The sequence below is a fragment of the Hemitrygon akajei genome, chromosome 13, assembly GCF_048418815.1.
Source record: "Hemitrygon akajei chromosome 13, sHemAka1.3, whole genome shotgun sequence".
Classification (NCBI taxonomy): Eukaryota; Metazoa; Chordata; class Chondrichthyes; order Myliobatiformes; family Dasyatidae; genus Hemitrygon; species Hemitrygon akajei.
In genome coordinates this window covers 43,397,037-43,414,302 of record NC_133136.1, presented here as the reverse complement: position 1 = coordinate 43,414,302, position 17,266 = coordinate 43,397,037, and the positions used below count along the sequence as shown (strand labels likewise).

The 17,266-nt window shown below is 41.6% G+C and overlaps 1 protein-coding gene across 1 annotated transcript in view; it reads left to right on the top strand.

Moving 5' to 3' along the window:
* LOC140737818 (DEP domain-containing protein 1B-like) overlaps positions 1-17,266 on the top strand; it is a 55,375-nt gene that overhangs the window by 26,871 nt on the left and 11,238 nt on the right. Inside the window, exons 5-7 of the mRNA XM_073064490.1 lie at positions 6,519-6,649; positions 7,251-7,298; positions 14,448-14,588. Coding sequence (XP_072920591.1) covers positions 6,519-6,649; positions 7,251-7,298; positions 14,448-14,588 — 320 coding nt within the window. The remainder of the gene's footprint in view (positions 1-6,518; positions 6,650-7,250; positions 7,299-14,447; positions 14,589-17,266) is intronic.

Sequence of the window (17,266 nt, the reverse complement as noted above, 5' to 3'; positions counted from 1 at the left end):
CTGGCAGAACTCAGCAGGCCAGACAGCATCTTCCTGATGAAGGGTTTCGGCCTGAAACGTCGTCACTACCTCCTCCCATAGATGCTGTCTGGCCTGCTAAGTTCTGCCAGTATTTTGTGTTTTTACTATATTTGCATCTTTGATTTTAAGTGATTGCATGGCTAGAACGTCTGCCAGCTTGTTTCCTTCAAACCCAACATCTGCAGAAAACTGTAAGAAATGGATACACAAGCCAAGACCCTGTAGCCTATCAGATGTTGCCTAATCTCAAAAAGAACGTCTGGCCAACAATTTGAAATATCCTGTTTTAATAGATGTCAAAACTGATGATGAGTCATGCTAATGCACTATCAAGGTTAAAATGATAGCAACAATCTCAGATATGAATACTGATATTTCATTTGATAATGTTTTCTTATGAGTCACCTGAAGCTCAAACAAACACCTGAGTGACCTGTCACTGGATCATTTAAACCATCTGCATAGATATACACAAAGCCATAATATCTGCCTTACATATATTGCTAAATTACCGGTGCTACTGATGTGCAATCTTATCTTGAAGGCTTAAATCAACCACAGGCAAAGGGAAAACCGTGGAGGAGCAACAGAAGGGGATACACTGGGCCCATATTCCATATTAAACAATACAAGCTTTTGGGCCCGTTAATTTCACATCCACCGAGAGCTGAGATCTTATGAATGCACAGCCTCCAATACTCTATTAATATAGCCAATATTGGATGACCAATTTTATGTCCTCACATTAGCCCAATAAACCATTGCTAACTGTAACCTGAGTCCATTTCTAATGCGGAAGTTGGGGTGATTTAATAGCATCACAACATAATCTCAATTCTTGAGAATGAACTTCATCCAGGGGCTTTAAAACTGCTAAAGGCTGACCCATAAGCAACATGTCCATAATCAAGGACAAATCAGATTAAAGCAATATATGTTTGTTTAAGTGACCTCCTACTCACACCCCAATCACACCAACTAAGCACATTAAGGACTTTTTTACACTTCTCTAGAATTCTGTTCACGTGCACTATCCATGTTAGCTTTGTGTTGATGTACCTAGGAACTTTACACCTACTCTTGCTAAAAGATTTACCATATGACTTGATCAATTGTGAGTGTAATGTTCTTTTTAGAAAAACAAATAACTTGAAACTTTGCAACAGAAATTTTAAACCCCCACTGATGTACCCATTCCTCTACTTCATTAATAGCTGCATGTGTTTTCCTAACTACATAAATTATATTCTTGCCTCTCTTCCACACTGCACTATCATCAGCATACAACAATTTGGAAATGTCTGGGTCAATATTTAAGAAAATATTAATCATAATATTAAAAAGGAATGGGCTACACATACTCCCCTGAGAAATCGCATTCTCTTTCTCAAATTCCTTAGAGAATGTCGTTCCCAGCCTAACTTGTCTGTTCCTGTCACATAAAAATCTTTGAAACCTATAGAAAATGCCTATTCTCATGCTTACAATTTTAAGCAGCAATCCTTGCATCCATAATGTATCGTAAGCTTTCTCTATATCAAATAGAATTGCTACCACTGATACTTTATTAATTGGGCCTTAAGTATATCAGATTCTAAATTTAACACTGAGTCAATGGTTATTTTTCCTTTGCAAAATCCAGATTGGTATACAGCTAATTTTCCACTACTTTCCACAAAATAGGGAAGCCTTGCTATGACCATTCGTTCCATTATCGTTAGTGGAATAGGTCTATAACTGGAAGGATCTGATTATTCCTTGCAAAGTTCCAATACAGGGATAACAGCTGCTAATTTCCAGGAAGGAGGAAGCCGCCCTTCAATCCATATCGCATTAAAAAACCAAAATAAGTTTTGAATCCGATAACATACTATATCAAATGCCATCTTTTCCTGGTGATGTCTGACCAGCACCATTTATAGCCCTTTTAAGTTAAGACAGTATAAGTTAAACGTCCAAGCAACAACTAGAACATTTTGTTTTCTCAGTAATCCAAGGACTGCTTGCCAGAACCGTTTCTCGATAAGCAAGCAGAGACCCTTCTTCAGTACTGAGAAGGAAGGGGGAAGATGCTAGAATAAAAGGTGGGGGAAGGGGAAATAAGCTAGGTGGAATGTGAAAGGTGAAGGGCTGGAGAGGAAGCAATCTGAAAGGAGAAGAGTAAAGGGGAAGTAACAGGCAGGTGAGAAGAAATAAAAGGTCAGAGTAGTGAATAGTGGTAGTGGGGGTGGGAAGAATTTGTTTATCAGAAGGAGAAATTGATATTCATGCCATCACGTTGGATAGTACGCAGAAGGAATACACAGTAAGTTGTTCCTCCTGCACTCTGAGGGTGGCCATGGAGCAACGCTTCGGAGTGGGAATCGGGCACCAGGAAGATCTGCTTGTGGCGGATGCTGTGGAAGTGATTGGCAAAGTCGTCCCCCAATTTACAGCAGGTCTCACCAATGTAGAGGAGGATGTATGAGAAATACCAGGACCTCTCTCCTTTACGTAAATTGGCCAAACTATGTACACTGACATATGTTTTTGCCAATAATTCTGTTTTTTCAGAGTCATTAACTGCAACCTTCTCACCTTAGAAAACTGGTAATGCAGCAAGTGTTCTACCTCTCCCTGTTTTCTGTATTATACTCCTTACTTCCCCTACCTGGATCTCTTTCCACAATACTATCACAGTACGTCCTCCAATGCGTTTTCTTTGCCCTACACTACTTTTCTCACTATAGCTTGAACTCTTTTATATTGTATGAAAGATGAATAGGAGTAACACTGCCCAATTTCCTAGAAGTACTATTCAGCACCTTCACATCTCTATTACATTCATCTGTCCATAGGGCACAGCTTTCCTTTTATTATCTCCCAACAATCCAGGAATTGCTTTCTTGGCTATTGAGCTGAGTAAGAACACATGAAATAATTACTCAACTCAATATCCTCCAAAACCAAATGATCAGGAAATATACTTTCACACAAATCAAGTACATCCTAATTTATCTTTCTAAAATTCCAAGAGGAGATATTAGAACTTTTCTCTGATACAGATCTATTCCCATTCTACGAACAATGGGAAAATGATTACTCCCCACTGTTGTATCATTATACACATCCCGGTTACACACACTTGCTATATCCTCAGATACCAGCACAAGGTTTATAGCAGAAACGGTGTTATTAAATAGGTTTATCCTTGTACTCCTACCATGATTCAAGCTCACCAAACACTTTTCTTCCTCTGCTGTCCTATTCACACTTCCACCCGCACTTTCCAATATATCAGGCGTTAACCTTTCACTAGAGTTATAAAAAAATCATCTGCACTTCACCATTCTTTCCTCAAATTTCAAGCACAATTGACTCATGACCAACTTCAATTTCCATAACTCCGTGCTATCCCATTTTTGACAAAGGTAGTTGAGGAGTGATCGTATAGAGGTGTATAAAATGAGGGACATAGAATGTACATAGTCTTTCCAAGGGAAAGGAGACAAAAAAGGTTTAAAGTGTGTATCAGATAAGGTGCCAGTAAAAGTAGTTGAGGCAGGTACAATAATGACTTTTAATAAAGGACATTTAAGTGTATGGATAGGAAACATTCTTGGGCTTGGCTGGGCTCATTGGCTGGCATGAATGAGTTGGGCTGAAAGGCTTGCTTCCATGCTGTATTTTGTCTATGATTGCTAAGTGGCTGACAAGGGAAATTAGGGATAGTATCAAGTCCAAAGAAGAAACATATAAATTAGCAAAAAAAAGCGGCACACTTTTGAGCGGAAACTCAGAGACCAGCAGAGGAGGACAAAGGGCTTAATTAGTAAAGGGAAAAAAGATTATGAGAGAAAGCTGGCAGGGAACATAAAAACTGACTGTAAAAGCTTTTATAGATACGTGAAAAGAAAAAGATTGGTCAAGACAAATGTAGGTCCTTTACAGTCAGAAACAGGTGAATTGATCATAGGGAACAAAGACATGGCAGACCAATTGAATAACTACTTTGGTTCTGTCTTTACTAAAGAGGCCATAAATAATCTTCCGGAAATAGTAAGGGACCGAGGGTCTAGTGAGATGCAGGAACTGAGGGAAATACATGGTAGTAGGGAAGTGGTGTTAGGTAAATTGAGGGGATTAAAGGCAGATAAATCCCCAGGGCCAGATGGTCTGCATCCCAGAGTGCTTAAGGAAGTAGCCCAAGAAATAGTGGATACATTAGTGATAATTTTTCAAAACTCCTTAGATTCTGAATTAGTTCCTGAGGATTGGAGGGTGGCTAATGTAACCCCACTTTTTAAAAAAGGGAGAGAAAAACCGGGGAATTATAGACCGGTGAGTCTGACATCGGTGGTGGGGAAAATGCTAGAGTCGGTTATCAAAGATGTGATAACAGCACATTTGGAAAGAGGTGAAATCATCGGACAAAGTCAGCATGGATTTGTGAAAGGAAAATCATGTCTGACGAATCTTATAGAATTTTTTGAAGATGTAACTAGTAGAGCAGATGGGGAGAGCCAGTGGATGTGGTATATTTAGATTTTCAAAAGGCTTTTGACAAGGTCCCACACAGGAGATTAGCGTGTAAACTTAAAGCACATGGTATTGGGGGTATGGTATTGATGTGGATAGAGAATTGGTTGGCAGACAGGAAGCAAAGAGTGGGAGTAAACGGGACCTTTTCAGAATGGCAGGCAGTGACTAGTGGGGTACCGCAAGGCTCAGTGCTGGGACCCCAGTTGTTTATAATATATATTAATGATTTAGACGAGGGAATTAAATGCAGCATCTCCAAGTTTGCGGATGACACGAAGCTGGGCGGCGGTGTTAGCTGTGAGGAGGATGCTAAGAGGATGCAGGGTGACTTGGATAGGTTAGGTGACTGGGCAAATTCATGGCAGATGCAATTTAATGTGGATAAATGTGAGGTTATCCACTTTGGTTGCAAGAACAGGAAAACAGATTATTATCTGAATGGTGGCCGATTAGGAAAATGAGACCTGGGTGTCATTGTACACCAGTCATTGAAGGTGGGCATGCAGGTACAGCAGGTGGTGAAAAAGGCAAATGGTATGTTGGCATTCACAGCAAAAGGATTTGAGTACAGGAGCAGGGATGTTCTACTGCAGTTGTACAAGGCCTTGGTGAGACCGCACCTAGAGTATTGTGTGCAGTTTTGGTCCCCTAACCTGAGGAAAGACATTCTTGCCATAGAGGGAGTACAAAGAAGGTTCACCAGATTGATTCCTGGGATGGCAGGACTTTCATATGAAGAAATACTGGATCGACTAGGCTTATACTCACTAGAATTTAGAAGATTGAGGGGGGATCTTATTGAAACGTATAAAATTCTAAAGGGATTGGACAGGCTAGATGCAGGAAGGTTGTTTCCGATATTGGGGAAGTCCAGAACGAGGGGTCACAGTTTAAGGATAAAGGGGAAGCCTTTTAGGACCGAGATGAGGAAAAACTTCTTCACACAGAGAGTGGTGAATCTGTGGAATTCTCTGCCACAGGAAACAGTTGAGGCCGGTTCATTGGCTATATTTAAGAGGAAGTTAGATATGGCCCGTGTGGCTAAAGGGATCGGGGGTATGGAGAGAAAGCAGGTACAGGGTTCTGAGTTGGATGATCAGCCATGATCATACTGAATGGCGGTGCAGGCTCGAAGGGCCAAATGGCCTACTCCTGCACCTATTGTCTATGTTTCTATGTGGGTCAAGGTATAGGATGTATCAATGGCCAGAAATGAAGAAATTGATCCCTTTACCAAGATCTGCAACATGGAATAATAACAATGGATGGAATAAGACTGCATAATTTTGTATGCAGTGAGAGTTTTTTATTTTGCTAGCAGAGTGGAAGTTAAGAGTACAAAACAATTGAGTAGTGCCTGTAATTTGTAACACATTAACAAATTGTAAAATTCTTGGCCCTCATTGCTTTTGGAATGCGTAAATGGAGAAATAAATATTTAGTTTAACTGCAGTATTTAGAATTAGGATTTTGTTAGTATGATTAGGTTCCTGGACAATTTATCCAGAGAAATATGACTACTCTTGAATGCAGTTTCAAAAATTGAAATCATGTGTTAATAAAAAAACTTCCAGGAATTGGTATTAAAACCCTAAATGTTCCCTATTCTTTAAGTTACTCTTTGTTCCTATCTGGACTATCATGCATGGGATTTTTTTTGTTTAATTGTTGTTTATAGTGACTTCACAATCTGCTCCATAGTTTCGAGCTACTGACTGTTAGTGGTTGCAGATGAGCTATTCTCTCCCATCTGGGGTCGGCAGACATGCTGGTCATGCTAGTAATATCACTGTCTTGAGAATAGATATTTAAAAAAGAAATGATATAATCTATAATGTTTTCATATTAATCAAGTTGTTACTGGAGTTATTGTGAAATGTTTATTGCACAGACTATAAGGTATGAACATAATAGCTGTTCATATAGTATGTCCCTAAGAGAAGAGTTAATATATTTTGTATTTGCCATTCTTCCAGTTTGCAGAAAATTCTGGGGCTGGCTACCCTGGAAGGTGTGTTGGATCCTAAACACCTCAACCCTAAGTATATCATCTATAATGTTCATCATGTTAATAAGCAAGGAGTGGTGTTTCTAGAGAATAAATTGGGTATGTATATTGAATATTTTAGAATCTAAAGGCTAAAATGACATTGAGAAATTATTTTTTGTAATTAAAGTTTAATTTGAAAAACAAATTTCAACTTGCATTTTTTGGTTTTGAACAATTTTTACCTTTCTCTCAATTTTGGTTGTTGTTGTGGGATTCCCGATGCTGGGTCACATTTCTTACTTCTGGTGAATCGACAATAAAGTTTTCTGTGTGCTACCGTAAACATTTCTGTAAAATATGTGCTACACAGCTAAATAGATCTGATATCCAAATATGCATTCTCCCTGTTAAAACTCCTATGCGGGAAGTAAGAACAAAAGTTAAAGCGTTTTTCCCCTTGTTCCTTGCCCAGTACATTAAGACTAATTGAAGCACATATAATGTTATTTGGATAAGATCAAAAAAGGCTAGTGATGAAATTTCAAGATTCTCTGGATCTCTTGTTTAGCCATGTACCTGCGTGTGTCTGTTGCCAAACACAAAGCCTGTGGAAATTACAGAGAATATCTTTCTGAAAAAAAGGGTAAAATTGTTTAAGGTGGTGTTAAAGGTTAAAATGTTATGAAGCGTACTAAAAACATTTTCTTTTTTTAAATAGATGAGCTTCCACATTGGGTTCTGTCAGCTATGAGGTGTCTGGCAAACTGTAAGTATACATGTAGTTGCCCATAATGTTTTGACCTTTTTAAAATAAATTTAATGAATCAATTAGATTTGTAAATCTTTCAGTTGCAGAAATTTGATGGAACTTGAAACAGAGAATGTACTCCTCACTCAAAATGTCTGGTGTTATGACATTTCCCATATTTTAAATAGGTTTGCAAATAAAAGTCTGCTGGGAGCTGCCGGAGAATGATTGTGATAGACCTGAGTTTACTGTTACTGATTGTGTAGCTGATTGTTGGCTCTGGTGATGGGAACTTATTGAAATGTTCTTAAAATAATCGCCCTTTAGCATACAGAATTGTGCAGACTAAGCATGAACTCCAAATCCATTCTTTAAAATGAAAAAGGATATTGAGTGCAAATATATTCATTGACTATTTTCCTTTATGCTCTTACAATAGTGCTCCAAAGTATATTTTTTAAAATGTAGATTCAGTTCACCATTTGAGGGCAATTGTAAAAATTAATTTGATCTTTTAAAGTTCAAACCTTTCCTCCACCACCCCCCCAATCCATTTAGCAGTTTTAAATGTATGAAGGAAATTCATACAATGAAGCAAATGTGACACGCCCGGTTGTGCTGGTCTATGCCAGATTTTCTATTTGATGCCATCTTGGAAACTCGAATGGACATATTTGCATTGGAGTCTTTCCTGGGTTCAGCTTTGCTATGATGCTGCTGATAGGGATATAGTGTTTGATATTTTTCTGTAGTTTGGCAATAGAGTGTGACATCACCTCTAGCATTTTTCTGAAAAAACTGCACAAACTAGTGTGTAGCTAAAGATGGTCTCTGGAATAGCATGCATAGCAATGAGACCAGACTAACCTGGTTATCTGTCCATTTAATGGGAACACAAAACGCAAGCTGGATCAATGTTTTGTTGGGACAACTGTTCGGTCGACAAACGTAACTCAAGGTTCCGGTTGTCACGTTAGCACTCTCCTTCTATCCTGGTCTCCTGCACTTCCAACGAAGTTTGGTGCTAGCATGAGGAACAGCACCTGGTCTTTCATCTTGACATATTACAAGCATTCAGACTACGTTGTGAGTTCAACAATTTGGGGCAACGCTTATCTCCATTATTCTTATTTACTCCTGGTACTCCTTCCAAATTGAATTTGGTGGCTTGATGCAGCAGAATTTGAGTTTGCTTCAGTATGAGTCCTCTGTTGGGCAGCTGCTCAAGATGAAGCTTGAAAGGGAATGCTGCATGCTTTTCCAGACCACATCTTCAATCACCAGAGAGGTGAGTGATTGTCTTGGCCTCAACACAGCTGTCCCAAGAGCAGCGTTTATTGGGAGAGAGATACTGACCATCCAGTGTGGATCCAGTGCAGAGGGCCCTTCTCATTGCTAGTCAAATGGGTAGTGCTTATTAGTGAGTTCTGGTTATAAGGCATTCTGCCAAAAGGCTCTGACAGTCTGCTTAGGGAACCCACCTGCAGGATGCACTGTGTCCTTACCTGTGCGATGTTCTGTGCTTCCCATTGTCCGATTGATTTGATGTGTTTTTCTGACAGAACATTGCCGCAAGAGGGTTGTGCAGCAATATCCACCTGAACGAGACGTTGCTCAACCATGAAACAAGCCCATCCTTCAAAACTGTGGCCAGGTAGTGTCTCAGCACGTGCTGACACTTGGCGTTTGCCTACTTTGGTTCTACACATGACTTGATTCAGCAATACACAAAGGTGGCCATCAGAATGAGGACAATGTTTGATGGATTTCTCCTTCCCCCCCCCCCGCCCACTGTATCTCCTGATGTCGGTCTTTACACCCCCCCCCCCCCCCCCCCACTTGTTATCTCTTAAATTTGAATGATGCTTTCTTCCTCATGGATTCTGACAAGCTGCTGGTCAGAAATGCGGCATTGTACACGTCCAGCAGATTTGGCCCTATCCTGTCTGTCAGACCTGGAGCATCTTGGCTGGTAAGCCGTTGCTTCTGGGAGTTTTATTTTCCTCACGGGTATAGGTGGAGCCCGTCATCTCCTCTCGGCTTGGTGGCTGGTCTTCTGCTTGCTGCCTTCTAAGGTCCTTTTGATGAGATAGGAAGTTCAGAATCAGGTTCATTATCACCGGCTTGTGTCATGGGATTTGTTAACTTAGCAGCAGCAGTTCCATGCAATACATAATATAGAAGAAAAAATAATAAATAAATAAGTAAATAAATTGCAGTATATGTATATTGAATAGATTAAAAATCGTGCAAAAAACAGAAATAATTTATATTAAAAAGGTGAGGTAGTGTCCAAGGGTTCAATGCCCATTTAGAAATCGGATGGCAGAGGGGAAGAAGCTGTTCCTGAATTGTTGAGTGTGTGCCTTCAGACATCTGTACCTCCTACCTGATGGTAACAGTGAGAAAAGGGCATGCCCTGGGTGCTGGAGGTCCTTAATAATGGACGCTGCCTTTCTGAGACACCACTCCCTGAAGATGTCCTGGATACTTTGTAGGCTAGTACCCAAGATTGAGCTGACTAAATTTACAACCCTCTGCAGCTTCTTTTGGTCCCGTGCAGTAGCCTCCCCATCTCTCCCCGCCCCCGTACCAGACAGTGATGCAGCCTGTCAGAATGCTCTCCACGGTACATCTGTAGAAGTTTTTCAGTGTATTTGTTGACATACCAAATCTCTTCAAACTCCTAATGAAGTATAGTCGCTGTCTTGCCTACTTTATAACTGCATCAATATGTTGGGACCAGGTCAGATCCTCAGAGATCTTGACACCCAGGAACTAGAAATTGCTCTCTCTCTCTCCATTTCTGATCCCTCTCTGAGGATTGGAAGTTCTGGGAGGCTGTGCTGTCTGTGGCCTTGCAGTTACACAGTTTGACAGAAGTGTATGTGGAGCATTAATGTTTGCCTGCCAGGATGGTACTGAATCTTTAAGGTTGTGGATCAGAATCCCCCTTTGTGAACCTTATGGAAGAAGTAACATGACCACATGGTCCTGAATTGGAAGATGATCTTACGAGGCAAAAAGAGAGTCTTGCCACTTCTTTCCTTGGAGGTCCTCCCTTGCATCCACCCCTTTACTGCAGAAAAGGAAAATTCTGCAAGTTGATCTGAATTGATGTGATCCCCTCTGATACTGTCTTGGTTTCTGAGCTCCTCTTGATGTTTTCTTTAGTTGCTTACCAGCACTGCAGTGGGGAGCTTTCTGGTTCTCCAACCTGCCCCGTCCCTTTTCGGTCCCTCAAAGTTTACAGGAGTCAGCAACTTCAATGTTCCCCTGTCTGCCTTCTAATCTTCCTGTAGGTGATAGTTAGCTAAAAGGAGGACGTGGCGTAAAAAGCACACCAGCATGACATCAATGGATCTGACTGTGACTGTCTCTGACAGAGGAAAGCCCTGTTCTGGACTGGGCTGTGTATTGTGTTGCATCTTTTACCATTTCTACCAGTCTTGAAGAGCTTTCCAGCACTGCCATATTATCCAGTTGAAGTCAGCAGCCAGAATGGTATGTCACCAGCAGCAGTGGAAACTGCTGGAGCCAGGGGTCACCAACCTTCTTTGCACTGCAGACCGGTTTAATATCGACAATATTCTTGCGGACCGGCCAATGCGGGGTGGGAGGGGAGTGTTATTCACGACCGGAATATAGGTGATAAGTCAACTATATGTGGCTAATACACTCAATTTTGTTTCTAAAAGGGTTTATCTGATGAAATTTATATTAAACACACAGCGTATTTTCCTCGCATGAATATAGTGATAAGTCAATTATAACTCACTTATAAGTCAATAGCATCATAATATTTTAAGTAACGTTTGGATATTAAACACACAGCGCAGATTTTCCCCGTATGAACGTAAAATCATTGCAACACACCAATATCGCTGAATCAGTGGGAGCCCTGGCCTTGTTTCCCTGCAACAAGACAGTCCCATCTAGGGATGATGGGAGACAACGATACTTAAAGGGGGTTCCTTATGTCCAGTCTATTCTGCAATTTAGTTTTCATGGCTCTCAGCACTTGGTTCTGTCCTGCTTGCTCACGTTTTATTCACTCAAGAAATTCAACAGGTTTGTCTTTAAATGGAGGGTGCTTGGACTCAAGGTGCCGAAGCAGTTTTGAGGGCTTCATTGCCTCATTAGACAGCCTCCCGCCTGCCCATCGCCAGACGCCTCGGCCAGGTGTGGCTGCTCGTGGATGGGGTGAGAGGACACGGTAAGGGCTGGAGGTCCCCGTGCCAGGGCCGTGGCGGTCACAGTCTGGAGAGGCCGACCGACTGAGCGAGGACTGTGACAGGGCACGTGCCTACCCCCCTTGTAGGTAGGGAGGATCTATTGGCCGACAAAAAGTTTGGCTCGAGGGATGACTTTCAGTAGATCACAGCGAGGTAGCTGCTGTGCTACTTACTAAACCCTGAGCCCGAATTAGGTCGTCTGCGAATATTTTAGCACCGGTTTCCCCACAGACATTTGGTGTGCTAAACAGGTTTAGAGGCGACACCCATCTGTCCGTGCTCAAGGCCAGTAGCAACAGCACTTCTCGCCGGCCGCATGAGGCGGCCGGTTACCCAAGACCAACCAGTGATCCCTGGCGCGAGGTTATCACAGTGTTTAGGTGACTGATGATCTCGCGTGCGTTCAAGTTCAACAGTGGGCGAGACAGGGAATGAAGAAAGGTGCAGCTGACTCATATCATTTCATATCGCCAAGCCATATCTTTTCCTTGCGGCCCGTGCTTTGTGGCCTGGTGGTTGGGGACCACTGCTAGGGAACATCCAGCTGCTTGCTGTGCGATGGAAAAGTGTGCACATGGATTAATCTGAGCAGAGTGTTTAAGTTCATTACATCCATGGCAGGGATATGCCCTCCAAATGTATGTCAATGATTTGGACTATAGGATTAATGGATTTATGACTAAATTTGCCGACGATACAAAAATAGGTGGAGGAGCAGATAGTGTTGAAGAAACAGAGAGCCTGCAGAGAGACTTAGATAGTTTAAGAGAATGGGCAGAGAAGTGGCAAATGAAATACAATGTTGGAATGTGTATGGTCATGCACTTTGGTGGAAGAAATAAAAGGGTTGATTGTTATTTAGATGGAGAGAGAATTCAAAATGCAGAGATGCAAAGGGATTTGAAAGTCCTTGTGCAGGATACCCTAAAGGTTAACCTCCAGGTTGAGTCGGTGGTGAAGAAGGCAAATGCAATGTTGGCATTCATTTCTTGAGGTATAGAATATAAGAGCAGGGATGTGATGTTGAGGCTCTATAAGGCACTCATGAGACCACGGAGTATTGTGTGCAGTCTTGGGCTCCTTATTTTAGAAAGTATATACTAACATTGGAAAGGATTCAGAGAAGATTCACGAGAATGATAGCAGGAACGAAAGGGTTACCATATAAGGAACGTCTGGCAGCTCTTGGGCTGTATTCCCTGGAGTTCAGGAGAATGAGGGGGATCTCATAGAACCATTCCAAATGATAAAAGGCCTGAATTGATTAGATATGGCAAAATCCCCATCCTAGGAGATCCTAGGACAGATATGACTTCAGGATTGAAGGACGTCCTCTTAGAACAGTGATACAGAGAAATTACTTTAGTCAGAGGGTGGTAAATCTGTGGAATTTGTCGCCATGAGTGGCTGTGGAGGCCAAGTCATTGGGTGCATTTAAGGTAGAGATCGATAGGTTCTTGATTAGCCAGGGCATCAAAGGGTATGGGAGAAGGCAGGGGAGTGGGGATGACTGGAGAAATAGGATCAGCCCATGATTGAATGGCGGAGCTGGCTCGATGGGCCAAGTGGCCTACTTTTGCTCATATCTTATGGTCTTAATTGGTGACAGAACTTGCCTCCCCACAGCAAGATACCCAGACTGGGAGCTGGAAGTTTCCCTGACTGTACTGACTGTATTGCTAATCCAAGGGAATGTCCTTACAATCAGGTCTGATTGTTGCAGTAGTCTACAGAGAGAAGGAAGAATTTTTCCTCCTGCAAAGTCTTGCTATATGCTTACGACTATTGCTCTAGGATGCACTGGCACCATTATTTTTTTTAATTGTGCGGGTCTGCACAATATCTGCAGATGCTGGAAATCCAAGCAACACACATAAAATGCTGGAGGAACTCAGCAGGCCAGGCAGCATCTATGGAAAAAAGTACAGTCGATATTTTGGGCTGAAACCCTTCGACAGGACTGGGGGAAAGAAACTGAGGAGTAGATTTGAAAGATGGGGGGAGGAGAGAGAGAAACACCAGATGATATGTGAAACTTGGAGGGGGAGGGATGAAGCAAAGAGCTAAGAAGTTGATTGGTGAAAGAGATAGAAGGCCAAGGAAGAAAGAAGGAAGCCAGAGGTGGGGGATGGGGGTAAGGAGCACCAGTGGGAGGTGATGGGTGGGCAAGGAGATAACATGTAAGAGGGACGACAAGGGAATGGGAAATAGTGAAGGGGGAGGAATGGAGGCACTACTGGAAGTTTGAGAAATTGACGTTCGTGCCATCAGGTTGGAGGCTACCCAAATGGAATATAAGGTGTTGTTCCTCCAACCTAAGTGTGGTCTTAACCCAACAGTGGAGGAAGCCATGGATGGACATATAGGAATGGGAGGTGGAATTAAAATGTGTGGCCACTGGGAGATCCCTCTTGTTCTGGTGGACAGAACATAGTTGCTTGGTAAACGGTCTCCCAATCTACGTTGGCTTTCATTGATATACAAGAGGCCATACCGGGACCATTGAACACAGAATATGCCAGCAGACTCAGAGGTGAAATATTGCCTCACCTAGAAGGACTGTATGGGGTCTTGAATGGTAGTGAGGGGGGAGGAGTAGGGGAAGGTGAAGCACTTGTTCCACTTACAAGGATAAGTGCAGGGGGGCGAGTGGACAAGGGAATCATATAGAGAGTGATTCCTGCGGAAAGCAGAGAGTGGGGGGGAGGGAAAGATGTGTTTGGTGGAATAATTCCTTATTCATTCATTTCCACACGTGACCTGGTACATTGAGAGGTGTATGGAGGGATATGGGCCAGGTGCAGGTCAGTGGGACTAGGCAGAAAAATGGTTCAGCACAGCCAAGAAGGGCCAAAATGTTCTGTGGTTCTATTGTGTGGCTATGTGGTCCAAGCTGTTTTTTTATGACTTGTTTTCTTTTTCCCTTTCTCAGGGCCAAACGGAAGTGAATTGAACCAACCAATGTACCCAGGGTTTGAAAGAGACGTGTTCAAAACAATAGCAGACTATTTTCATAAACCAAAGGAGCCTTTGTTGACCTTTGAGTTCTATGAACTTTTTATTAACACTTTAGGTGGGTGTTTAATAATATGCACAGCATAACTCTAAATAAAAATAAAATGTTTCTAATTTTACTGAGTAGGCTCATTTGCTTGATAAGATTGAGGCAAGAGAATTTATGAGGCTAAAAATCTTTTATTGTTGCCTATTTAGTAATCTTGACTCCCCGTTTAGCAAGAACTTGTCTAGTTCCTCATAAAACAAGTTTTGCAGTGGTAATCTACACAAATGCAGCTATTTAATTAAGTTATGAAACACTCTGTTCTGGGGTTGCCATCTATAGCCAGAAGCACACCATTATTAAAAAGAGTGCAATGATCTTGTTATTACAGATGTTTCATCCTAATTGAAAGTTAAAATAAAAATGTCTTGAATTTATCATGTAAGCAATTCATTGCAGAATGTCTTGACATTTGATAATGAATTAGACCATAAGGCATAGGAGCAGAATTAGGCCATCTGGCCCATCGAGTCTGCTGCACCATTCAATCACAGCTGATCCTTTTTTAAAATCTCCTCAACCCCATTCCCCGGCCTTCTCCCTGTAACCTTTGATGCCATGTCCAATCAAAAACCTATCGATCTCAGCCTTAAATACACCCAACGACCTGGCCTCCACAGCTGCATGTGGCAACAGCATGTATCCTGAAGCTGTGCTCTCTTGTCCTAGACTCTCCCATCATGGGAAACATCCTTTTCACATCTACTCTGTGTGGGCCTTTCAATATTTGAAAGGTTTCAATGAAATCCCCCCTCATCCTTCTGAATACCAGTGAGTACAGAACCAGAGCCATCAAATGAGTTGCATGATATGATAAATTAAAGAATAGAACTGTTCAGCGTAGGAACAGGACCTTTGATCCATGATGTTGTACCCAACTCATCAAGCTAATGACACCTAATCCCTTCTACCTAGACATGGTCCACGTTCCTCCAGTCTCTGTACTTTCATGTTTATCTAAAACCCTCTTGCCTTGATTATATCTGCCTTCATTACAACCTCTGACAGTGTATCTTAGGTACCCACCATTCAGTTTCTTAAATAAAAAACTTGCCGCACACATCTCCTTGAGCTTTCCCCCTCTCAAATCTCAGGGTTTGTATAATTTATTCATTCTTTGACAATAAATGTACTTGAATTTTGAAATCTTAAATGCATGCCCTCTAGTATTTACCATTTCAACCCTGAGACAAACATACTGGCTGTTTTCTCTGGCTATGCCTCCCATAATTTTATAGACCTCTGTCAGGTCTCCCCCTCGGCTGCAGAGAAAACAGCCCTAGTTCGTTCAATTTATAACATGTACTCTCAAATCCAGGCTGCATCCTCATTAACCTCTTCTGCAGCCTCCACGTCCTTTCTATAATGAGACAACCCAAAATGAAATGTAATACTCCAGATGCAGCTCAACCAGTTTTATTTCCTGGTTCTTGTACCTAAGGTCTCAACTACTACATGCTGGTGCATATCATAAAGTGGTGCTTTATCACTTTATTAACTCGTGCATCCACTTTCAGGGAAGCATGATCTCTCTGCATCTATGTTGTTAAGGGTCTTGCCATTAGCTGTGGATTTCCTGTTTGCAGTTGATTCCCAAAGTGATGTTGCCCAGATTAAGCACCACCTGTTAATTTTCTGGCATATCTGCAACTGATTTACATCCTGCTGTATTCTTTGATATGAACCACAGCAACACCAATCTTTTGCCATCTGCAATCTTACTATCCACATTTTCATCCAAGTCACTGTGGAGATCCCTGCAGAACAGCACTAATCATGGACCTCCAGCCAGAAAAAAGACAAATTGACTACTAGCCTCTGGCTTCTATGAACAAGCCAATTTTGAATCTAAGTGAATGCTTACTAAAATCCGTATATTCAACATCCTCTGTTCTACTTTAACAATCACCTTTGTCATCTCCTCAAAAAAACTCAATCAATAGTGACTTTGCTGTATCATGATCTGCCCCATACAGAACCATGTTAATTCTACCTATTTAGGCCATGCTTTCCCAACTGTTCATAAATTCTGTCCCTAAGGTTCTTCTTGAATAGCTTCTAGATGATCTATAATATCATCTGCAATGACAAGATCGTTACCCTCCTTGAACAAATGAACAACATTAGCTACTTGCCAGTCCTCCTGGACTTTGCTTATAGCTAAAAAGGAAATTTGGTCAAGGCTCTGACAATCTCATCTCTCGCCTCTCAATAACCTGAGGTAATCTCGTCAAACCATGGGAACTTGTCTATCTTAATTTCTTCAGTGAGCCCATCACCAGTTCTTTCTTTATTTCAAAATGACCTAGCAGATTAACATGCTCTACACAGATTTCATTATCCTCCATGTCTTTCTCCACTGACACAAACTACTAATTTAGAACCTTGCCCACATCATCATCTTCAGCACGTGTTCCCTCCTTTATCCTTGAGTGGAATTGCTTTGCCTGTGACAAGAGAGAGTGATTTAAAAGCAAGATCACTTGCAGACAAGTTTGAAGTATCTGTTTTGGTTAATTGCCATTGAGTAATAGATTCATGCAACTCTAGGAAAAAGATATGCAAAGTTTCATTACACATTATTAATCCTAAATGGCCTGCCCATTATTTGGATGTAGTGAGCCCGACTCTTGTGAAAAATCAAAGAACTGCAGATAGATAATCTGAAGTGATAGCAGAAACAACTTGAA